At 37.0% G+C, this 24,199-nt stretch overlaps 3 protein-coding genes across 3 annotated transcripts in view; 2 read left to right on the top strand and 1 right to left on the bottom strand.

Annotated features, from left to right (window-relative positions):
* The first annotated feature begins 2,134 nt into the window (after positions 1-2,134).
* Positions 2,135-5,786, top strand: LOC107747240 (acyl-CoA-binding protein-like). Its single transcript, XM_016561690.1, has 4 exons — positions 2,135-2,232; positions 5,040-5,157; positions 5,262-5,324; positions 5,468-5,786. The coding sequence occupies exons 1-4, from the start codon at positions 2,224-2,226 to the stop codon at positions 5,539-5,541; spliced, it is 264 nt and encodes an 87-aa protein (XP_016417176.1). The 5' UTR covers positions 2,135-2,223; the 3' UTR covers positions 5,542-5,786.
* A 2,542-nt stretch (positions 5,787-8,328) lies between these two features.
* Positions 8,329-9,558, top strand: LOC107747239 (voltage-dependent calcium channel gamma-like subunit). The gene is made up of 2 exons (XM_016561689.1): positions 8,329-8,441; positions 8,857-9,558. The coding sequence occupies exons 1-2, from the start codon at positions 8,421-8,423 to the stop codon at positions 9,466-9,468; spliced, it is 633 nt and encodes a 210-aa protein (XP_016417175.1). The 5' UTR covers positions 8,329-8,420; the 3' UTR covers positions 9,469-9,558.
* Positions 9,559-12,706: 3,148 nt separating this feature from the next.
* The window catches only part of LOC107747236 (secretin receptor-like), a 21,186-nt gene continuing 9,693 nt past the window's right edge, over positions 12,707-24,199 (bottom strand). Inside the window, exons 4-13 of the mRNA XM_016561688.1 lie at positions 22,980-23,094; positions 22,629-22,733; positions 19,613-19,745; positions 19,343-19,496; positions 15,578-15,638; positions 15,299-15,368; positions 14,980-15,071; positions 14,595-14,733; positions 13,145-13,186; positions 12,707-12,933 (exon numbers count right to left, since the gene is read on the bottom strand). Coding sequence (XP_016417174.1) covers positions 12,790-12,933; positions 13,145-13,186; positions 14,595-14,733; positions 14,980-15,071; positions 15,299-15,368; positions 15,578-15,638; positions 19,343-19,496; positions 19,613-19,745; positions 22,629-22,733; positions 22,980-23,094 — 1,055 coding nt within the window. The 3' untranslated portion in view covers positions 12,707-12,789. The remainder of the gene's footprint in view (positions 12,934-13,144; positions 13,187-14,594; positions 14,734-14,979; positions 15,072-15,298; positions 15,369-15,577; positions 15,639-19,342; positions 19,497-19,612; positions 19,746-22,628; positions 22,734-22,979; positions 23,095-24,199) is intronic.

Raw genomic sequence — 24,199 nt, 5'->3', positions numbered from 1 at the left:
TACGAAACTTATATTTTTGTGCAAAAGATAAATATATTCCAGTTTTGGAGGCCATAATGTCAGCCATCAAACACTGGACTAGATCCAAAAAGCAACACTCTGAACACAAAGAGGTCTGAGTCACCATTACTGCTTAAGTGGACCAAAAAAGTCCTCATTCAGGATCTGCGATAGTGTGAACACAAAGATAACTGGATCCTTTTTCACTTGGTCCACTTAAAGCGGTCTGGGTTCTATTCTTTTAAAGAGGACTCAAGTGTGAAAACACCCTTAATTGACTCATTTCATGCACCTGTGTTCCCCTGATTGCCCTGTGTTTAATAAAAGTCCCTGGCTTTGTCCGAAATCGCCCCCTATACCCTCATTCACTATTCCCTACATTAGGTCACTAATTCAGTTCACTAGAAGGAGTGAATGAGAACGAGTAGTGAATTCGGACACTGAGTGCACCGGAAGGAATGCCGCTTTTTGCATAGTTTGTGCTTGCTGTTTATTAATCATTTGAAACTAGCAAACTAGCAGCTCCAGTAGTAAGATTAAAGGATTTATCTTGAACTCTGTCACGGAAATTATGTATAAACCCTAATCAAACAATTTAATAATCAATTTACAATGAATTTATACCCGTGTTGTACATTATGCTGTATGCCATGGATGAGCGCTTTGTAAAAATGAACGGCTTGATTATTCAGCTGCGGGCGTTATCTTCTGGCGAGATGCGGGAATTCATTCGGCGCGTGACTCTCACGGTGCATTATAGGCATTCTCTAGCCGTTGAGCGTGCACCAGTTGTACACTCGTTTTTGCAGTGCATTGTGGGATTGAATGAGTGCACTCGAGAACGTCCACTATGGTTTCGGACACCACTAAAAATGGCTGTTGCCTCAAATAGTGCCCTATTTAAGGGTATATATATATGTCCGGCGATTTCGGACACAGCCAATGTCTCCACACTTCAAAACAAACCGTTATGTTTATATTCTATGGCTTGAGTTGCCTATGTTTTCGGACTTTTTTAAGCACTATAGTGTAAATGTTTGGCCTATCTCTATTTATCCTTGTCAAAAATGGAATGCAAATTAAATATCTATTATCATTTGGACACTATCCAATGGGATAAATTAAAAATCCTCTAAGAATGAAATACAATTGAAAATGCATGATCTTGAGGAAATATGGCGTAGCTCCATGTTTTTGCATGAGCGGAAGCTTATACATTTCCCAGTGGACTGACAGAAAGTTGCGTGGTAGCTAGCAAATCAGATTGGATCTAACTGTTTCAACTATTTCAACGCCCTTGCGATGGACACATTGGTGGCATGACATAGGCTGTTAGTAAGTAGTTAACTATGCAAAAAAATACGGTTAAATCTGATTATAACTGTGTGTGTGCGTAAACATAAGACCTATATCAAGTGCTCTGTATGGGATCAGGGCCAGCATGCATAACATGGTCACTTTAAAAGGCTGCTGGTGAACCATGAAAATGTCATTTATGACTGAGACATAGTATAGTAAAGTTTATAAACACAATATCTGAAGGTAATCTGCATATCAGTGTACTGTGGTTAATTACTAAAAAGCTTTATTTATGTATTCCTGTGGCTCAGTGGTAGAGCATTGCGTTAGCAGCGCAAAAGGTTGTGGGTTTGATTCCCAGGGAACACACATACTGGTAAAAAAAAATAATGTATAGCCTGAATGCTCTGTAAGTCGTCTGCTAAATGCATAAATTAATATAATAATATTTGCGTTCCAAACATGTCTAAATTGAATAGGCACAAAAACATCAGGTTCCACAAACCTGTAGGCTGTTTTAATGTGTTTTTTTTTTACATACATTAACAGTAGATAACCTTAGCTAAGGATCAGTTGTTGTGTCCAAACACCTAAATGCAAAATCACTGATAAAAATCATACAGGTCAGTGTAAAGAACTGTTGCAATGAGTATCTTTTGTTTGAATAATTTAGGGAATCTCTACATTTGCACAATACTCTCAATCTGGCATCCCTGGCGTGACCCTGTGGCCCAGTTAAAAGAACCTACAATTTCGTGAATTTGATTGGACATATTGCTCAGTACATGCTCCGGCAGCCAATGGAGTGCAAGGGGGCGTGGCCAAGTGCGTGGCAGCCGATACTACAGCAATCGTCGGAGAGTCGCGCTGCCATCACAACGGGTTTCAAGCACATCATTATAACAGACTGAAACATCTACAACCATGTCTGAGGTCAGTATGAACAGACAAGACGCTGTTGTTTGATATGAGAGTATTTGAGGATTGCAACGTATGAACCGTGTGCTGTAATTAGAATTCTTGATAAAGAAAACTACATGGTGTTGTTTGAATTGTTTTTAAATAGTGTTGTGTCATGTACATTTATGTTTGTATTGTCTTGTATTTTGTTACTTTTGTGGACATGGACCTAAGAGTCTGAAATAAAGGAATGATGATGATGATGATGATGATTAGCATTTCCTAAGTCTTGATAATTAATACTGGTTTACCTCGATCGAGAGAGGTAAAAAAAAAAAAAAAGAGGTCAACTTTACAATGCATGCAGTAAATGACACTGGAGGGCATAAGATGCATTTAGACCTCAAGAGAGCGCCATGTCTGCGTGGGTGTGGCGTGAATGTAAAGTGCATTATAATATAAAGCTACTGAGCGAGCTTTTGTGTTTGCGCTATTTCTTAAACGTTGGTTTTACACGCGCTACTTTGATCCCTGCGTCGCGTTTTTGCGGTACCTTATATGAATGGTTACCCTCAGAAATCGTGTATACTTTAATTACTTTCTTTTGCGAAACACAAAACAAGATGTCGATAGCCTTACCGTTCTTTTTTAATTTATGCAAAGCGGTAAAAAGTGAAAGGTGATATTTGCTTACCGCCTCCTGTTTGCACTGACGAAAGTCATACGGAGTGACATGAGGGTCAATAGACCTAAATGATGACAGAAAATACATTTGAAGTGAAAAATGTAAATGAAAACCGCTGCGTTGTGTCCAGTTCCGTTACCGTCTTCTCACTTACTATTGAGGACGTTTTGGAAAGTTATTGAATCAACTAAAATGCTTCGATGTTCTTAGGTCGTTAGAAGTGATTAGTAAAGTTGTAATTACATTTGTTTTAGTATTACAGCATGCAGACTTGACTGCAACACATTAAAAATTAATAATAACGCGAAAAATATTAGTTGACAGTTAACGGTTCTTCTCCAAAAAATACTTGTCAGTTAAAGGTGTGAGAGTATTTAGTCTTTACGCACTGAAATCTGATAACATGTTGCCATGATAAGACTGAGGTTTACTCGAGCACGTTGTGGTTACTGTAACAGGAGGATGGACTAACAGACGTCGGTCGATGATGAGGGGCCTTAGTGCGCATGTCACGTAATTAGGTCAAAGAATCACAGTAAAAGTGCGTGAGAGAGAGAGGGATGGAGTTTGGACCCGTGATTAGAGATCTGCTCAAACCCTTTTTATTGAGTGCTGGCCATTGTGCATGGTTACATAATCAGTTCATGTCACCTGCCAGCATTATGGAGCCAGACCAAGAATGTATAGCCATGACTAATATCTTTTCAGTCCTTTTTGTTAAAAATAAGAATGAGACATGAATGGAGAGGGTTTTACCCTTCTTAATCCGTTTTTTTTTTTTGGTATACAGTGCAGAGCGGAGTCTTAATTGGGGGGAAATTCACTAAAAGTGATTAATATTCTGTTCTGATTTAAAGCTCTTTCACACCAAGGACAGTATCTATAACGAGAACTAGTTATGAAGTTAGGATAATTCTTCTAATTCTGTGAGAATAGAATCAAGCAACTATAAAAGTAACGCGAGTGCTTACGATAACACTGAGTGCTTATGATAAACTGATTGTTTGTTGGTGTGGACTCTAAGCCTCGTTACACCACGAGTTAAGGTTTTTTGAAATTTTGTGTAAAGATGCAATGCCGCATGAAAGCTAGATTAAATTATGCCTGCTCAGACCCATCTCAGCCCCTAGCATCAAAGCATATAGTTGTAATTGCTAAGTAAATGCATTTATGCCACCTCTGAGCAGCATTAAACAGTCTGTGCAAAGACACCTAAATGCCACTTTAGAAGAGCTTCTGTGCCACCTTTTCAGTGTAAATGTTACATAAATGCATTTATGCCACCTCTGAGCAGCATTAAACAGTCTGTGCAAAGACACCTAAATGCCACTTTAGAAGAGCTTCTGTGCCACCTTTTCGGTGTAAATATTACATAAATGCATTTATGCCACCTCTGAGCAGCATTAAACAGTCTGTGCAAAGACACCTAAATGCCACTTTAGAAGAGCTTCTGTGCCACCTTTTCGGTGTAAATATTACATAAATGCATTTATGCCACCTCTGAGCAGCATTAAACAGTCTGTGCAAAGACACCTAAATGCCAATTTAGAAGAGCTTCTGTGCCACCTTTTCAGTGTAAATGTTACATAAATGCATTTATGCCACCTCTGAGCAGCATTAAACAGTCTGTAAAGATGCCTATATTCCACTTCAGAAGCACCTCTGTGCCATCTTTGCTCTGTAAATGTAATGCAATCTACTTATCATTATAGTTATCTTTATAGTTATAGTCTTTGGTGTCAGTGGGCCTTTAGTCTTGCAGTTAAATGAATATCACAAAGTATCACCAGTGTCCCATGAATCGCTTGTCAGAGGTGAAACAAATCTATACCGGCTCTGTTGAATCCATAGCAGCACAGCAAAATAAGTCATGTTGTGAATTTGAGTTGTGTGTGAGTTGTGAATTTGGTGAGATGAACGGCTCGCCGTTGATCCAGTTCTTTTAATAAATCATTTAAAAGACTCACACACTCAGGATTGAATCAGTCTGATGAACTCACTCACTGAACTGCAAATTAGCGTAACTATCAGTTCTGTCTCACAATTTTTGTCTACTTAAGGGTTGTGAAACTTAAATCAATATTACTGACTGATTGTCCATCACTGCATGTATTTGTAGAGTGTTCTGTAAACTCATGTTGTTGGTTTTCCACAGGCTGAGTTTCAGAAAGCAGCAGAGGAGGTCAAACGGCTGAAAGCGAAACCAGCGGACGCTGAGATGCTGGAAATTTACAGTCTGTACAAACAGGCCACCGTAGGAGATGTTAACACAGGTGAGCTTTTCCTTATCAAAATTAAAGTGACTAAATAAATGTGACCTACGTTTATCTCTAAATCAAAATTGCAGCGCTTTAAAGAAATGTGTGTGCTTTTCCAGCTCGACCGGGCATGTTAGATTTCACTGGCAAGGCCAAATGGGATGCTTGGGAGGCCAAGAAAGGTCAGTTTCTCCTCCCTACCAGCAGAGGGCAGTGAAATATCATTTTAAGTTTGTGTTTTTTCAGCATCTTAACTTACAACACTGTAAATCAGCTCAATCTGTGTGTGTCTCTCTGTGTGTTTTTCTTCTCCTGCACTTTTCAGGTATGAGTAAGGATGATGCTATGAAAGCATACATCGCTAAGGTAGAAGAGCTGAAGGGGAAATACGGAATCTAATAGACGGGACCTATCATGGCCAGCCTGCCTTTACCTGTACTGTTCTCCCATAAAGTGCCTTTCGGCCTCCAGTGTGTCCCCTCACAAGGGTGTTACAGTTATGCTGTAGCATGCAGACTCTGTTCTGTGTTAGAGAATAGGCACATTCCTCGCAGGCCAAACGAAATCGTCCACCAGTAACCATGTAGTGAAAGCCCTAATGAATTCAGATTTATGCAATGCCATAAAATAACTTTTTTCAAAAACCATGTTTGCTTTGTTTTCTTAAAAACACTGACTTAGAAAAAACATGTTGGATTTCCCTTAAAAAGTTTGATATGTTTTTTTTTTTTTTGAGACCTTGTGAAAGATTTTGTGATTAAAAAATGATCAAATGCATTTACTGTACGAGTGTTGAATTTTATTGTTTTAAGATATAGTAGTGCATTTCTGTAAAATAGCAATATTCTATACTATAATTGAGTTGTTTTCCTGAGACGGACTTGATAATGTGTCTGGCTGTAATATCAAGTTGAATGACTTTACTTGTCCATTATTCCTAATACATAAAATCTGGCTTAATTTTAACATAGCCAGTACTTGATATTATCAATGTCCTATCAGTCATTTGATTGCAGTTAAGAGGTATATGCTCACGTCACCTGACCAGACATTTACAAACGCACAAGGGCTTTAAAACTTTTCACTCTAGAGTGTGTAAACATCAACATAAGGTTTTATTTGACCTATGTCCCCATTTCCACAATTTCTATCCCGCCTAATGTCTTCACCTCAGTCTGGAAAGGGCTCAAAGTCTTTTCGAGACTATAAAATGCATAATTATGTTTTGGGTCAAAGTCACCCAAAAGGGACTTTGGTCCGTCAATAATTATGATAATCAGCAGTGTAGATAATTAGCAATTTCTGTGAAGAGAAACATTCTTAGTGTTTAAGGTCTACCTTTAGTAATAACTACGTGCTTGATACCAACAACAGATTATTTTACTAATTACTTACTAAACACACTAGGTATACTACAACTAGTGACTATTCATTTTTACTAGTGAAAAGTAGCCATTTTAGTTGAGTGAAAAACGGAAAGTATTGTTATGAATTCAGATTTATGCAATGCCATAAAATAACTTTTTTCAAAAACCATGTTTGCTTTGTTTTCTTAAAAACACTGACTTAGAAAAAACATGTTGGATTTCCCTTAAAAAGTTTGATATGTTTTTTTTTTTTTTGAGACCTTGTGAAAGATTTTGTGATTAAAAAATGATCAAATGCATTTACTGTACGAGTGTTGAATTTTATTGTTTTAAGATATAGTAGTGCATTTCTGTAAAATAGCAATATTCTATACTATAATTGAGTTGTTTTCCTGAGACGGACTTGATAATGTGTCTGGCTGTAATATCAAGTTGAATGACTTTACTTGTCCATTATTCCTAATACATAAAATCTGGCTTAATTTTAACATAGCCAGTACTTGATATTATCAATGTCCTATCAGTCATTTGATTGCAGTTAAGAGGTATATGCTCACGTCACCTGACCAGACATTTACAAACGCACAAGGGCTTTAAAACTTTTCACTCTAGAGTGTGTAAACATCAACATAAGGTTTTATTTGACCTATGTCCCCATTTCCACAATTTCTATCCCGCCTAATGTCTTCACCTCAGTCTGGAAAGGGCTCAAAGTCTTTTCGAGACTATAAAATGCATAATTATGTTTTGGGTCAAAGTCACCCAAAAGGGACTTTGGTCCGTCAATAATTATGATAATCAGCAGTGTAGATAATTAGCAATTTCTGTGAAGAGAAACATTCTTAGTGTTTAAGATCTACCTTTAGTAATAACTACGTGCTTGATACCAACAACAGATTATTTTCCTAATTACTTACTAAACACACTAGGTATACTACAACTAGTGACTATTCATTTTTACTAGTGAAAAGTAGCCATTTTAGTTGAGTGAAAAACGGAAAGTATTGTTATATATTAAGAATAATTATAAAAAATAATTAGTTACCTTAAATATCTCCACTACATTGTATTGATAGCATTCGCTAATTGCTAAGGCACATTTTTATAGCCAACAATTTATGTAAATGCAAATTGTACACATTTTTATGCATAATTTGACGATTTTTTTTCCATACATCATGCATTAAATTTGGCTCAAGTTTAGGCTTTATACAGTATTATTATTATTTTTTTATTTATTTATGTATTTAAAAATGCATTTTAATGATAATTAAATTAGATGATAGTTTTGAAATAAATATACTTTTTATCGATGGGTTTTCGTAGTGAGTATTAGGCCCTATGCATATTATATTAAATAATGCATATTATAACGTTTCCAATTTTTTACCTTCCTATAGCAAACATAAGAAACAAATTATTAGTTGTAAAAAAACAAAAATCGAAATAGCTGATTTACTCTTTAATTAGATGATATTTATTATTTGTAATAAATATTTAGTTTTATCGATGGGTTTTCGTAGTGAATGCATTCTATGTTATGCATATTATAAAGAATGCATATTATAAAGTTCCCAAGACAAGTTATGTTACCTTCATAGCAAACATAAAGAAAATTAGTTGTAAAAAAAAAAAAAAAAAAAAACCCTAGAACAAAATGCCCAAATTTGAAGAAACTCCTTACAGACATAATATCTGATTCCTAGTTACCGAAAACCTCCGTGACCGGAAAACTAACGCGAAGCGCCCGTGATCTGCGTGTCTAAGGAGCAAGACGGGACGGAACTACTTTTGCTGATCGACGTCAGTTAATGTTATACTAAAATTATACTGTACTTTCGACTGGAGTTGACTTGGCTTCTTCGTCTCGCTTCTCCTGGTCTCTGGGCTTCAAGGCACGTTGAAATCAATATGACGGCAATAAAAATCAGGGTAATGCCTTTTAAATGTATTTTTAATGGTTATTTGACGTTGATGTTATTCTTTAGAGTGGAATCTTTCATTTACTGGGAATGAAAATGCAAGATAAGCTACTTAATATTTAATAACGCAAGTTCGACAGCGCCAAGACTTGGACAAGAAAATATACAACAAAATGAGGCGTTGTTTACATGGTTGTGAGAAGGGAAAAGTTTGTTATTTAGGCTACAGAAATGTTTTTCTTATAATAGCCTATTCTTATTAAACTACATATTTAAAAGTTAAATAGATTTAAAACACTTGAATTTTCCAGCAGTCTTAGCAGTTTTCAGTCTTCAGAAATGGCAAAACATAAGTGCCTGCAGCAGAATCTCATGTTGATACAGATGTGGATCAGATTTCTTCTGATAACTCTGTTTCTCTCTAGGTTGGGGCCGTTCCACGTGGGAAGTCCACTCCTCTTTTTTTAGACTTATTTTGCCGCAGTCTTATTATCCTGTGTACATTTCTGTCTGTCATCCTCTCGTCAATTGCAGTGTGTGATGGTCACTGGCTGCTCGCCGGCCGCCATATGTTCGGCCTGTGGTATTTCTGCTCACTGGAGGAGCAGCAGGGCTCTGTGTTGGGGTCCCAAAGTTTTAAAGCATCCTCTAACTGCACTAGACATCTGGAGGAGGCAGGGGTGGATGGTCTAGGTGTGGGCTTGCCGGCGTGTCGTTCTGTGATTGCTCTGGCTGTGGTCAGTGCCATATTTGGACTGGAGTTGCTTGTGATGTCACAGGCCAGCGAAGGGAGGGACTCCAGTCGACGCTGGACCTTCGGGGCACGGCTGGTGCTGCTGGCGGGGGGAATGGCTGCCGGAGGAATTGCAACTTTTGTACTCCTGTTAGGAGCATTTGCAACGCTCCTTGGGTTTACTCTCACCTTCTGGTGTCAGTTCACTGCCACCTTCCTGTTCTTCCTCAATGGAATGGCAGCGCGGCACATCCAGCATATTGAACCGCTGCTACCCTTTAGTGGACATTCTGACAAACTGTAGAAATAAGGCCGGCACTAACAATAAACTCTAAAACTTGGAAAAGCTAAATTAGAAGCTGCTGTTGGTTCATCTTGAGCAGTTCTGTATCTGCATTCTTTTGATTTTGAAGATTTATAAATAATGATTTATAAATAGTGAACTTTCTAAAATTTTCCATTTTCAGCAATTTTCCATTTTCATTTATCACAGGTGTTATTTTTAATATTAAATTACACTTTACATTGTGTTGTGTTTTAGGGTTGAAGGAAATGTCTGTAAACTTGACAGAAAATATCCTGGCAGAAAATTACTGCAGGCCTGGTGTGCAAATAAATGTTTTTACTAGTTTGTTTGGTTGTATTTTATTTATTTTTCAATCATTAATAATGCTTTCACAGCAGATTGTTTCATTCTATCATTTTTATTTTTGTCATAAATTTTTCATTTGATTTCATGTAATTAATATTATTGATGACCAGCAGCTGACAACTGACTCCAGTTTCATCTGTGAACAATGCATCTTTACAGTTAATTTAATAAAGAATAACAGTTTATTTAATAAAGAATTCTCACTTTTACATCATTAAACAGACTTTCACAGTATTTTAGTATGTTCTTAATTATACACGGGGATCAGTTAATTTAATAACAAGATTTTTCTTTTCTTTACATTTTTGTGTTTTACAACTCACAATATTTCACAGGACAATACATGGATAATAGGTGTTCAAGGCATCATCATCAGTTTTTACACACAGATATACAAGGGGATGAAAAAAATATAAAGGGGTCAAGATGTCTTTTTTAAAATATGTTTCTTGAGGTTCACTTATGAAGGTTATTTATTTTATTTATTTATTTTTTTAATGAAAAAACAAATTTTTTTTTTTTGCTAAACATGATGTTTCTCACCTCCCAAAATGCTCGATTTTGATGCTCAGTTTGCTTTAAGGGTGTGTTTACACTTGGCAGGTTTGGTTTGATTAAAACGAACTCTGGTATGATTGCTCTGTTAGTGTGGTTCATTTGTATAAGTGTGAACGCTGCCATCAAAACCTTGGTGCACATCAAACGAGTGGCCCAAGACCCACCTTTCCAGGGTTCTTGGTCCACTTCGAAACAAAGGAAACTTCCAAATACCCACACTTGCGGTCTTGGCCACTTGAGAGCACGTGCACACAACAGGAAGTAAGTGCTCAAGACTGTTCCAGACACAGGGTGCGTTCCAAACTGGATATATCACCCTCCAAAGGGCACTTCGGAGTGAAAATAATCATGGCCGCCATATTGAAGGATCGTTCCAAACCAAAGTGCTCAAAACTGGCCACTTCAAAGAGCCCTTCGGAATGAAGGATTTTGAAGGGTACAACTGATGGACACTTCGCGCCCCCATGATCCTTTGCGCTGATTCTTCCCTTGATGACGGCGCCTCCGTGTGGGCACGGGATGATGACGCAGAAGGGCACTTCAAGAAACAGTTGTTTGGTCCCCTACACCCTTCAACCCTTCGAAGCTCTCACTCCGGAGGGTATTAGGGCATAGAGATGAGCCCTTTTGAATGGAACGCAGGGACAGATATAACTAGATGCCCTATTAGCGGCTGTTTCTATGGGCCACTTTTTTTAAGCTGTCTGCCATATTGGAATAGTCAAAGCATGTCCGTCAACACTTGAGAGCAAGTTTCCTGTGTGTCTGCAAATGCCAAGTTCTGTCATGAAACTCTAGTTGGCGCAGGCTGATGGGTCGTTAACGCAAACTGATGATATTAACAGTGTTAAACTACTTGGCACAAGCTGATTGGTTTATGCTGCATACGCAGCCAGCTAGCTTGCTGCTTTACATTTAAATGGCTGGTTAGCATCCACTAGAGCATTTCACAGTGTGCTTTCAGAGTTCCTCAGACTTCCCCAGCTCCATCTGTACAGATCTGCTATGGGTTATTACCTATATATGCTATTTGTGCAGCAGCAGTATGTCTTAAATACTCGCAGCAGTATGTCTTAAATACTCACAGCACCATATCTGTGTATGTAATGGCAGTAGCAAGTTCCTGATATTGCTTTGCAGCAGCAGCAATAATCTACAACAGCAGCAGCAATTCAGCAGCAGCAGCACAGCAGATCTATTCTGCCAAGACCAAATACATTAACACATATCCATTACCATGCTAAAATCTTCTGAGAGGTGTCATTGCCTCACCTACACATGCTTGTGGTCTTCACGCCCATTTAAACACTTGGGTCAAAAACAGGAAATACGTCATGAAAGTAGACAAGTGGTCAAGTGAAAAGACCGCAAGTGTGGGTATTTGGACAGGCCCGGTTGCGGTTCGACCAAAAGACATCTTAACTAACTAAAAACAGGATGTGATGTCCTGAGATGTGACAAAGGTACAGTAACTGGTTCTTTTCATCATAGGAGCAATGTTGCCCTTTACAGTTCAGTCCAAGCATCAAAACTGTCAGGTCCTTATAGCAGATCTCCATGTGTTCAGTGGAGGAATCACTGCCACTGTTTTGACTTCTTTACACATTCCATATGCTCTTTGCGAGTTATAACCAGGTAAAAATACCACTATACGTACACATGTAAAATGAGCACATTTAGCCCAGTAAACAGCAGCTGTTTTAGATGTTCAGTAAGTTCATTTATTTTATGGTCTGGACCAAAAGAACCAAACTACAAGTGTATACACACCATAAGACTTTTCAGAAACAGCCATTGTTTTGATTAGCCAACGTCATTACATCTCATTCCTCGGATGCTTCTCATTTCTTAAATAGTGAGGAAACGAGGACACACAAGTTAGGAAATGACGCGCCTCTTGTCACCTCGCTGCTCACCACTTCTGGGCGGCTATGGAAAGGTAAATTCGGTGTTGATGTTTAGATGTGGATGCAAATGTCTGTTAAAGTGTGACATTGCAGTGTGGATAGAGTAGAAAAAAAATACTCTTTTACAGGGAGGAGGAATTTTTGCAGTCTGAAAAGCATGTTACATATGGTAAAATAAGCTCTTATGTCAAAAGATCAAAGAAAATGTAATTCTTCAAGTCATGACCTCTTTAAATAGTATCACATATTGTGCTGTCGCTACCTAATATTGATGTTTTCTCATATATATAATAAGTTACTTTCACTGCATACAGGCATTTGTTTCATAATAACTATAACACCATCAAGAACAGGCAGATACAAGACAGATACAATCATTTTCATAAATTGTTTGTTATGGCTTGTTTGTTTTAGTTAATCTGAGAGATTGTGTAGTTTTAATGGACTGTGCATGATTTTAGCATGGATTGTGGTTCGAGTGATCTGAGGTGGCGTTGGGTGCTTGTGGTCAGGTGATCTGTGTGCTGGGACGTGTCAGAAGTGAGACCTGTGTCAGCGGCAGGCCACTGTTACTCAGGGAGCCGTGATGCACCCTGGGGTCACCATGGAAGCACTGCTTCAGGCGCCACCGTCTTTGGGCTTCATATTGTACCTGTGGAAAGTTAAAGGTCAATAGTTGTTAAGACTGACCCGTGAAACATAAAACAGAACCGTCCTGCTTCTTATGCCTCGAGCAGGATCCGATAATGACAAGTGAGTCTAAAATGTGCAGGAAATGTGTGATGTATTAAACTCAGACTGTCCCTGGAAAGCATAATCTAAGATAATTAGATTCGAATTTAAACATTTTTTGATTCACTCACCTCTCCATTCAAAAAACAGTACAGCAGTGCCACAATAAAGCCCTGTAATATCAAACGCAACATGAAACAGAAGCAAAAGGCAAAGTGGATAATTTTATAAAGTCAGAGAGAGTATAAATAACAAAAACAATGTCCAATAAATGTAATCTACAATGTTTGGGATTCATTATTGTATATTTTTTCCTGTTAAATCTGCTGTACCTGCGAACATACAGTACACCCACATAAAGCTGTATATCTATATACTATATAGCAAACCTCGGCTGCCTGATTGTTTATCATTGCAAAAATGTAAACTGTATTATCGCACAGCTCTATATATGAACTTGGATATATAAGGAATCTAACTTCATCCGCATCACGTAAAGCAATATATGCAATACAGCAATTCTCAGCTGCATGATTGTTTATATTGTTGCAAAAATGTAAACTGTTTTATCACACAGATCAATGTATAAAGTAGGGTATATATTAAATCTAAATTCATCCACATCCATAAAGGGATATACATTATATAACACAACTCAACTGTCTGTTTTTTATTATTTTGTTGCAAAATGTAACCATATTATCACCCAGCTCTTTATATAAAGTTGGATATGTAAATATATCCAACTTTATCAGCATACATAGCCTACACTATATTAATGTAAAGCAATATATACTATACAGAAAATATCAACTGCCAGATTTTGTTTACCCAAAATGTATGTATAAATGAATATGTGTATAAAATGTTTATCCACATATACAGTATACTCACGTAGGACGATGTAAATACTATATACTATAGCATATCTCAACTACTAGATTGCTCATGTCATCGCAAAATGTCAATTATACTCAGTGTTGGGGAGTAACTAGTTACATGTAACGGAATTACGTAATTTAATTACAAAATAAAAGTAATTGTAATCAGTTACAGTTACTGAGAAAAAATATGTAATTAAATTACAGTTACTTATGAAAATGTTAAGGATTACAAAGGGGGTTACATCTGCTTTTTTCACACACACTCTCACATACAGATTTAATTATTTCTTTCATAAATTGCAGTGACTGCTCTAAAATATGAAACAACAATGTTTCAGGAGTTTAGAACAAGCTTATTCGATAACTCTTTTATTTCCTATTCATCAAATGTAATCAGTTACATTACTTTAATAAAGTAATTGAAAAGTTACACTACTTATTACATTTTAAGTATGGTAACTTGTAATCTGTAACCTATTACATTTCCAAAGTAACCTTTCCAACACTGAGGTCAGCTCTAATCTGTTAAATGTGCCATAAGGCATGAAGATATTATAAACATTAACATCATTAACTTCTGTAAAGCTACTTTGAAACAATGTGTGTTATGAGAAGCGCTATACAAATAAATTTGCTGTGACTGCTCCTGTGCGTATGTGTTTGTATAAAGAAGAGATGTTGAATTGTATATCATCACCTGTGTGGATGCTAATGCTAGCTCAATGACATTCCAGATTTTGAAGGTTAGCATGCTCACTCTATCAGGGAAAAAGGCGAAGAGCACATATTGCAGCCCAAACAGCGACACTAAGAGAAATGTAGATTTCACCAGCTTCCTACACCATAAGAAAAGAGGATGATGAGTAAGAGTTCTGCATCTGTTTTATGCACTCATTTATTTTTCAATCATACAAAGCTGTGTTTGTTCAACTGGAGTATGTAATTTATGTGACCCAAGCCGTACCCAACAAAAGAGCAAAAATCATTTTCCATTAAAAATGCACATTATTTTTGTCACAGTCCTTATTTTTGCAATTCAGTTTGTTACTGCTAGTGACCTCAAACGTGTTATTATCTCTCACCTGTGATGATTGATTTCATTTCCATGCATGTCAGGAGCTTTCAGTTTTGCCACTAATGTCCGAATAATACTCAGAAAAAACAGCATGTTTACCTGAAAAACAGTTCCCTTAAGATAATTAAAAAGACTATTCATTGTTCCATAAACTGTTGGATATTTCAAAAATATTATAAACATGGAACGACAGTAGTATGAATAATTCTTTAAAAAAAAAAAAAAACATTGTAAGCAGAGCCATTTGAAAGTAAAAGCACTGTTTAAATGTGAGATAATAGGCCAGAAGCTGGCCGAATCAAACTAGAACTGGAAAGTTTGCTTACTGTGATAAAAATGATGACTGGAACTCGCAGTATCCACCATATCCAGCCATGATCTCTCGTCTCCCAGCATCTGACAGCACACATACACAACATACTGTGTGCTGGTTTAAAATAGCCTCTCTTACATAATACAAATATAATAAATAATATTTTGTTGTTGTCCAAAGGAGGTTGGTATAAACAAAGAAAGTCCCTCGAGAGATCAGACTGAGCTTAAAAGAGTCCAACTCTCAACTTTAACCCACTCTGAAACTGATTTGTCAATGCTTGTGAACGTACCCTTCATCCTGATGCAGGTATTTGGCCAAACTCCAGCTAATAATAATGAGCATCGGGATCCCTGTGGGAACAAAATGAAGCTTTAATTGTATATCTGGAATATGCATTCCCTTCACTTCAATTCGTGCTCATGCAAATTATTTAGTATTTTACTGTTCAGCTCAGTTTGGCTCTAATCAAACAGAAGAAATTCACATTTTGGTAATTCGGTAGAAGTTTAGAAGAACATAAGCTTAAATTGTTTTTACTTAAATTATGTATTGTTTATAATTTACTTGTTTTTAAATAATCAAAACAGACCCCTTTGATTTCGACATCATAACCTGTTGCTCATCTTTATGCTCTGAATTAAATAATTACACCTACTTAAAGTCATAGACCACCTAAAAATCAAATTGTCATGTAATTCCAAGCTTCTATGAGTCTCTTTCTTCAGCAGAACACAAAATAAGATATGCTGAAGAACGTTGATAATAAACAGTTCCTGTTCACCAAGGGGGTCTGTTTTTTATTTTTGTCTCCATATGCAAATGTTATTTATGTACATATATTAAAATTCCGTATATGGAATACTTTGCCAGGCATACGTAAACCAAACCTAAAACATGTTGATATTTAGCAAATATTTAGCAAATATAAAAGACAGACATGCATTATTGTATTTTTTTTTTTTACAAAACATATAAATATAAAGATTTATATAAAGATTTATTTTTTGTATACATGTTGTTTTAATAAAGTTGTATATTATATAAATGAAATATATATTGTTGACAAATTCTTTACAATTTCTTAATTATTTACAATTAATCCAGAACGCGGCAGCAAGATTAATTTTGAATGAGCCTAAAGAATGCACGTCATACAACACGTGTTTATCAATTTGCACTCTCTACCAATAGCTGTTCGCATAAAATTCAAGGCATTAATGTTTGCTTACAAAACTACCACACTAAATTCATTACTTCAGACTTATGTGCCTCTAGAAGCTTGCGTTCTGCAAATGAACGTCGCTTTATTGTTTATCCCAAAGAGGCACAAAATCACTTTCACAGACTTTTATATTAACTGTTCCCTCCTGGTGGAATGACCTGCCCAACTCAATCCCAGCAGCTGAGTCCTTAACCATCTTCAAGAAACGACTAAAAACACATCTCTTCCATCTTTATTTGACCCTCTATCTCTAGCACTCTCTATTCTAATTCTATTCTTAAAAAAAAAAAAACTAACATTAGTCCTAATGTCGCTGAATTACATAACAAAATATCATGGCGTGTCATTTGTGCTAAACGGTACTAGAGCTTTTCTCAGAACTAAGTCAATGGCTTTTAATCTGCTGGTGTTTTGGAGATTTTTTAGTGGATGTATGAAATCAGTTCTCCTTAAAGTGGTCGAACAGCCTTTGTTTTTTATGTTGTACTGTTCTCTGAGATCCACTTATAATGTTATCAAGATTTTTACATCAAAAAACATAATTTATAACTAAAGGGCTATTTTCTGTCCTGTTTTTGACCTCCCTCATCAGAACGCTCTGTTTGAATAGGCATGGTGGCAGATTGTAGACTAGGAAGTAAACGCCCACTGCTGTGATTGGCTAATAGTTGTGTATCTTTGACAGCCTACATTCCTCATAGATGGACGCTGCTGTGATTTAGGTCAACACATACATAACTCAAACGATCTGTAAGAAGAGACAACGCTTACAAAAATTAACCATGGTTTTATTATAGTAAAAGTGTAGTAAACATTTTTTATTTTGGTGCATTGATTACCATTTGTATAACCACAGTTTTACTACAAATACCATGGTTAAACTATGGCTAGTGTAGCAAGACCATGTTTAATTTGTGGTTACCATGGTTTAACTATAGTAACCATGTTTTTCTTTGGTTTCATTTGTAGTAAAACCATGGTTAATTTTCAGAAGGGAAAGCAATAGTGACCACCTAAAGAAAACAGTTACTCACACTTGTGTGTTGCGACATACCTGTCGGATCCAGTATAGTCGGCACAGCATCGTCTTTTAGTTTCAATCTTTTTGAAAATTCCACGTCAAATTGTGCCTTTTTTGTAAACGAATCCACGGTAAAATTAAGTGAACAAAGGACTGAGTTGCAGTCTGGATCCTCATTAAAAATAAAGTTCATCCACTCTTTCCTAGCGTAGGGATCAGAAGTAAAGCAATAAAAGACTGTTTTTGCACAACTTGGCAATGCACAGCATCTTGTTATCTTCAGAGCCATCTTTATCATTTGGTTTGTGCATAGACCTGCGCGTTCGCCTCTCTGGTAAACACTACATGTGCAAATCGGTGGGCGGGGCTAAACAGGCAGCAATGTAAAAGCAGGCACTGATCTTCTTCTGTGGAGGCAGAGTTTAGCCACACTATTACATCACAGAGTAGAACAATCCACAAGCTGTCGTTTTGGCAGACTGGATTCAATATAAGCTGTTTTTAGACTAACGACAAAGTTTTGAGTTCTGAAACTTACAGGATGTTTTAATAGTATAATGACCTCTTATATGTCAAAAGATCAAGGGAATTTTGCTTTCTCAATTCATGACCCCTTCAAGTTCACACAGGTATTCTAGCAGAGGAACCACACACTCAAAAATAAATGTTCCAAAAGGGGGTTTTGCTTTGAAGGTGACCTAGAATAAAAATTTTTGGTTCCCCAAAGAACCTTTCAGTGAACAGTGCTTCAAAGAACCATTTTATTCATCTAAAGAACCTCTTGTGCAATGGAAAGGTTAAATAGAATTTAAAGGTTCTTCATGGGACCATAGATGCCAATAAAGAACCTTTATATTTAAGAGTGCAGATGCAGAGAATGACATTAAAGGGGTCATATGATGCGATTTCAATTTTTCCTTTCTCTTTGAAGTGTTACAAGCTCTTGGTGCATAAAGAAGATCTGTAAAGTTGCAAAGACTAAAGTCTCAAATCCAAAGAGATATTCTTTATAAAAGTTAAGAGTCAACCACACCTACCTAAAACAGCTCGTTCTAACACGCCCCCACATATAAACGTCAGGATGTGGGAAGATTTGCAAAACGCCGCCCAAATGTTCACGCAAAGAAAGAAGGCGTAACTTTGATTCTCGCTGTAGTATTGTTGCTGCCGCCATGTCGTGAAGATGCTGTGTGTTTCGTTGTGAAAGCGAAACTACTTTGTTTAGTCTTCCAAAAGAGGACGATATCTGCTTCGTCATGCCTGGAGCTGATCCGTGCTGGTCGCTGAGGGAATACATCAACTTCGCGCTGTGGATCGCCGGATCGGCTTTCACCGTGGACGAAGTGGAGTCCAGCCCGGGGTCGTCACATGTGGTTGCCGCAAGCCCTCCGGCCGCGCCATTCTCAAGCCCGCCCGCCTCCGCTCACTCTAGCCCGGCCTCCGCTCACTCTATGGTCATTACAGTATGGAAAGGGGCGTAACATTTCTGTCACACGCTTGAGGTATTCGGCCAATCACAACGCACTGGATAGCTGGCCAATCACAGCACACCTCGCTTTTCAGACCGATGAGCTTTGTAAAAATCGACGCGTTTCAGAAAGGTGGGGCATAGAGGAGAAACAATAATGTACAGTATGTGGAAAATAATGTGTTTTTTTAACCTTAAACCGCATAAACACATTTCATTACACCAAATACACAAAATAATGTTCTTTTTAGCAACATCATATGACCCCTTTAACAATCAAAATGATCAACTAACATCTGACAACCACAAAGTGTCACAATACTTTCAGGAGAAAGAATCCTACCCCAGCCAAGTAGGATGTACCAGTGCAGGCGTTTCGTCTGTGAACGCAGTGAGAGGTTAATGAGGCTGTGCAGATAATGTCCTTCCACCAGCAGCCAGCTGTAATTTGCCAGGATGCAGTAATTAGACAGGAACAGTGCCACTTTACAGCCAGGCTGAGGGAAACCCCGGAAACACAACAGCTCAGAGAGCTTATCTGTACATTTTTTATGATGTATATTTAGAATATAATGCATTTATGTGTGCGCGTTGTGTGGTTGTTTATGTGTACCGGATGAGAGTTGCAGTGGTAGTACTCCTGTGAGTAATGCAGTGCAGCATCTCTGATGAAGATGAAGATGGCTCTCATGATGAAGGACAAAAAAAGCTGCATGTGAATAAAATTACGAGTACAGTGCAGCTTCCTGGAGGAGGGATGGGGGTTGGGATGGAGAGAAATTTCGAGAGAGGATGAGGCTTTTTAAACGAATAAAACACAATGTGTGTAAATTAAGTGTGGCATGTGGGTTTTTTTTAAACTAGACATTTTCTAAACTTATCTGAATGTAAACATCAAAACGTTAAACATCTTTATCATCACAAAGCCAGCCTGTACAAAGTAACTGCAGTGTGGAACTTGGAACACAAAAGGCAGAATTCTTTGGCTGATGTCACAGAGTTTAGCAGAGCGACGCTTTAGGCTTAGACAAATTCGCTACGATGTCGGGATACTTTCCATCTTCCATGTTCTTGCTCAGAATGACAGCTATTTTAATTTTAACTTCTTTTTAGATGATTTACAATTGTTATCACTAACAGAACAAGCACTGGAGGACAGTTTCTCTGTGCTTCGGGATTTCTGTGAGAGCTGCAGTGTTGCTTTTAAAAATTAATGGAATGGTTTATGTGTGTTTAACATGAACTGCAATTTCCTATATTTTGTTGATGTGAAAGTTCGTGTAAGTGTAATATTCCTATTTGTTGTTTTTGTTGTTTATTAGTGGTGTTTCCTAAGGTGAGAATCTCTAGTATTGTGCATATTTAAAGGTACTCCACTATCCCAAAATGCATAACTCAACTCACACTGGTTGATCTATGAACATGTATGATATCTCAAATCATGCAGCTTGTTACTTTTCTAAGAGACTGTGTAAGGACAGAAAGCTCTCAGATTTCATCAAAAATATCTTAATTTGTGTTCCGAAGATGAATGAAAGTCTTACAGGTTTGGAACGACATGAGGGTGAGTAATTAATGACAGAATTTTCATTTCTGGGTGAACTATCCCTTTAAAGTACGCTGAAGGAGGAACTTAAGCCATATTTAAAGATCAGAATATCATAAGCTATGTTTCCATCCAAAGGTGTGAATTTAACTTCGAATATCGCATAAAACATTCGCAAATAAAGCACCATTTTCATCCATTTAAAGAGAAACTGAAACGCACCTATACTTCTCTCATTCAGCACGAATACAAATATTTCCCACGAGAGGCTCTGGCGTGATCGCTTAGATTTTTTTCCTTATAGTAGCGAAAACAAGTTAAAATACTATGTCATTTTTGGTCATATAGATAAGAATAAGGCATTATTCGGAACTGTAAATGGGTAACTTTTATTTGTGTACACTCACAATAAAAACAAAACATTGAGCTTTTGTAAAACAAAGAAAACAAATAGTGTAGGCTCTCAGCCTTCTTGGTTTCCTTGAGCTTGTGGCGCGGTCACAAAAATGAACCGGAACTCAGTGTAGACATGTCGCACAGGTTTTTATTTGGTTTTGTTAATACAGTATGTTAATTATTTAAGTAAAATATATTTTGTTTAGGACTATTTATTTTATTCCTTTATATGTTGTTTTAATCTGTTTTTCTCCCTAGATGCACTGCAGGTGATGTGACAATGTGCTAATCCTTATGTTTTAAATAATGTTTGTGCTGCTGTTTGCACCCCCCGCAGTGCTTGCCCGTCCGCTACGCCAGTACGTTTCCATCCAAAGTTACGAATTAAAACGCAAAATTGGAGTAACGCATAAAACATTTGTAAATAAAGCACAGTTTCCATAGTGAGTTGAAGAGAACAAAAAATCGTCACTTCCTGATTAATTTGCGCTAAATATCACAAAGAAAAATTACATTTGCTGCAGTAGGAGAAGGCCTATATGATAATTTTTGTATAAAATAAATTACGAGCTTCAGAGCGCGTAGACGAAACGCGGTCATGTTATTTTATTTTCAGAGCCTGCCGTTTGGGAACGCAAATCTGGGAGTTGATCATAACGAAGCACTTTGGCGAGACTTTGCTCAAGCATTTTAGAATGATAAAACTAGCATTTCAGATGCTTTGCAACGAGATCGGTCCATTGGTTGGTCCAGTTATGCTGTCCCATTGATGCGCATTAAGGAATTTATTCAGTAAAAGTGTTTCCATCGTAGTTTATGCACATGTTTTCTTACCGGATAAGAATTTTAACCTACTCAATTGAGCGCATACGTTTTTTACGCGCATTTTTAGAATTTATGCGCATCTTGCCATTTCCATCCAGCCTTTTTTATGCAATATATCAAAATGTGCAAAAAAAAAAATAGGTGCATGGAAACACTGAGTTATTAGCTTCCTGTTAATTTACCGTTGTAGAGATGGTCCTTTGAGCTAAATGATTTGTGTGGCAATATTTAACTCTGGATCAGTACAATGAATGTTTTTCATTCTCATTAGTAAGTTTGCTCGTGATCATGTGCAGGGGGGCCCGTCGAGTCATTGTGTGGGGGGGGGCCTGTTTCGGAGGCAGATGCCTGCTTTTTTGGAACACAGTCATGAAAGACGGTTCTGGGAGGTAATTACACCAAAAAACTTTGACGATCGACTTTGGCTCAGGAATTTCAGAATTGACCAAAACAACATTTCAGATGCTGTGCAATGAGATTGGTCCACTGGTTGGTCCAGTTACGCCGTCCCATCTCACAAAGACACATGCTTTTTTTTTTATGCGCATCGGTAAATGTGTTTCCATCATAGTTTATGTGCATGTTTTCAGTTGTGCACTTTTAGAATTTATGTGCATCTTGGCATTTCCATTCAGCGTTTTTTATGTATTTAATATCCCAAAATGCACAAAAATAGGTGGATGGAAACATAGCTATTGAAACTTGGAGGCGGAGACTCTTTTTACTTGGGCCCAGTAAGCAACCAACCTAGAACACCTTAGCAACTTCATAGCAAGTTTTTTTGTTTGCTGCTCAGTGTTATTATTACACTTTATATGCTCATAATGTGAATAATCAAACATACACACACACAGTCTGTTACCTGAACACACACAACACTGTGAGGGCAATGCTGAGTGAGACAAGAGAGATGGCATATCCCGCAGAATACATCATCTTCACATAAAAGAAATACTCATGTGAGACCTCCTAAGAGAAGAGACAGATCAATTTACATTATGTAGCATTCAAATTTTTCATATATTTATTGTGTTTCCGTGTTACTGGTTCAGTGAAATGAAGATAGGAAGCTATTGTTGCGCTGTTGTCCCTTGTACATGCATTTACTCTTTTTCTTTCTTTAACTTGTAATCTGCCCTTAGTGAAATTTCATGTTTGTTCGTTTTTCTGAAAGAATACGAATATAGAAATAAAACAGAATATGATTTTTGATAGTACCGAGTCAATGGGAATTTGAAAGCTGTCATTGAGCCCATGGCCACAGGCGAGTTCGTACGGGGGAAAGACTTCAGACCAGCCATTCTCAGTGCAGTTTTTCATCACCGCTCCTGTGGACAACAGACATGAGACAAACAACAGACAGCACAATTACAGCCCCGTCCAACAGTTTATCCCTGAGAACCACCCAGAGTACTCTTCACTGTAAAATACTTAATATATAAAATATAAGTCCATAATCATATACGGCTCCAATAATCAGTGATTTTGTTGTTCATTAACTCTATAAATAAAGCTGCTTTATCATCTTTGATACATGAATATCTAATTTATCAAAACTTTGCTTGAAAAGCCTGTTGCTCACAATTTACTCATGCCTCCTGTCATCTGATTGCTAGTTCAAATTTTTTTCGCAAGTAAAAAGGCCTTTTAGTATAATTGTAAAAACATTCCCCTTTAGGTCATGGTTCATTTGCTGGGAAAATCTTTACTGATTTTTATAAAGTAAACTTAAGGATAACTTTTATATTGTTTGTAGTATTTCAAGATGAACACTTACTGGACTGAAGCAACTAAGGTTTACTTGATTATTCATGCATATGTTTTTTATATTAAGATGAATCAAATATGATCCATCAGCTTTTGAGGAATTTGTTAATCTCTTAATCATCAATGTATTTCATTGCATTATTTTACCCCCACAAACACTATAGCAATTTGATAATAAAACTAAGCATTGAAATATCATCTTACTAAGACATACTTTTGGAAGATATAGCGTGACAGCTGATATTTAAATGTAACACAAAAGTAGTTTGTTATACTGTTAGAGATCTCATTGATTTACATTACAAGCTATCAGAATTTCATCTTACTTTTTGGGCATATAAATATCAGCAACTCCTCCAAATTACATACGTCTGTTCTTTTTTTGCCACCAGATTTTTTTCCTTCCTCGAGTATGAGCTCCATATTCTCACTATATTACACTATATGAATCATAAAAGTCATTACACAAAACATAAAAGACACATGCAATTTTTTGTTTTGTTTTGAATTTTGTCTTAAAGGGGTCATGTGATGCTGCTAAAAAGAACATTATTTTGTGTATTTGGTGTAATGAAATGTGTTTATGCGGTTTAAGGTTCAAAAAACATTATTTTCCACATACTGTACATTATTGTTTCTCCTCTATGCCCCGCCTTTCTGAAACGC

The sequence above is a fragment of the Sinocyclocheilus rhinocerous genome, unplaced genomic scaffold (genome assembly GCF_001515625.1).
Source record: "Sinocyclocheilus rhinocerous isolate Xijiao unplaced genomic scaffold, SAMN03320098_v1.1 scaffold2184, whole genome shotgun sequence".
Lineage (NCBI taxonomy): Eukaryota > Metazoa > Chordata > Actinopteri > Cypriniformes > Cyprinidae > Sinocyclocheilus > Sinocyclocheilus rhinocerous.
This window is presented reverse-complemented; position numbering and strand designations above follow the sequence as displayed.

Coding starts and splice junctions, on each gene's coding strand:
- LOC107747240 (XM_016561690.1), top strand. Junction 5,158..5,261: donor CGTAGGAGATGTTAACACAG/GTGAGCTTTTCC, acceptor GTGCTTTTCCAG/CTCGACCGGGCATGTTAGAT. Junction 5,325..5,467: donor TGCTTGGGAGGCCAAGAAAG/GTCAGTTTCTCC, acceptor TGCACTTTTCAG/GTATGAGTAAGGATGATGCT.
- LOC107747239 (XM_016561689.1), top strand. CDS start 8,421: ATGACGGCAATAAAAATCAGG. Junction 8,442..8,856: donor TGACGGCAATAAAAATCAGG/GTAATGCCTTTT, acceptor GTTTCTCTCTAG/GTTGGGGCCGTTCCACGTGG.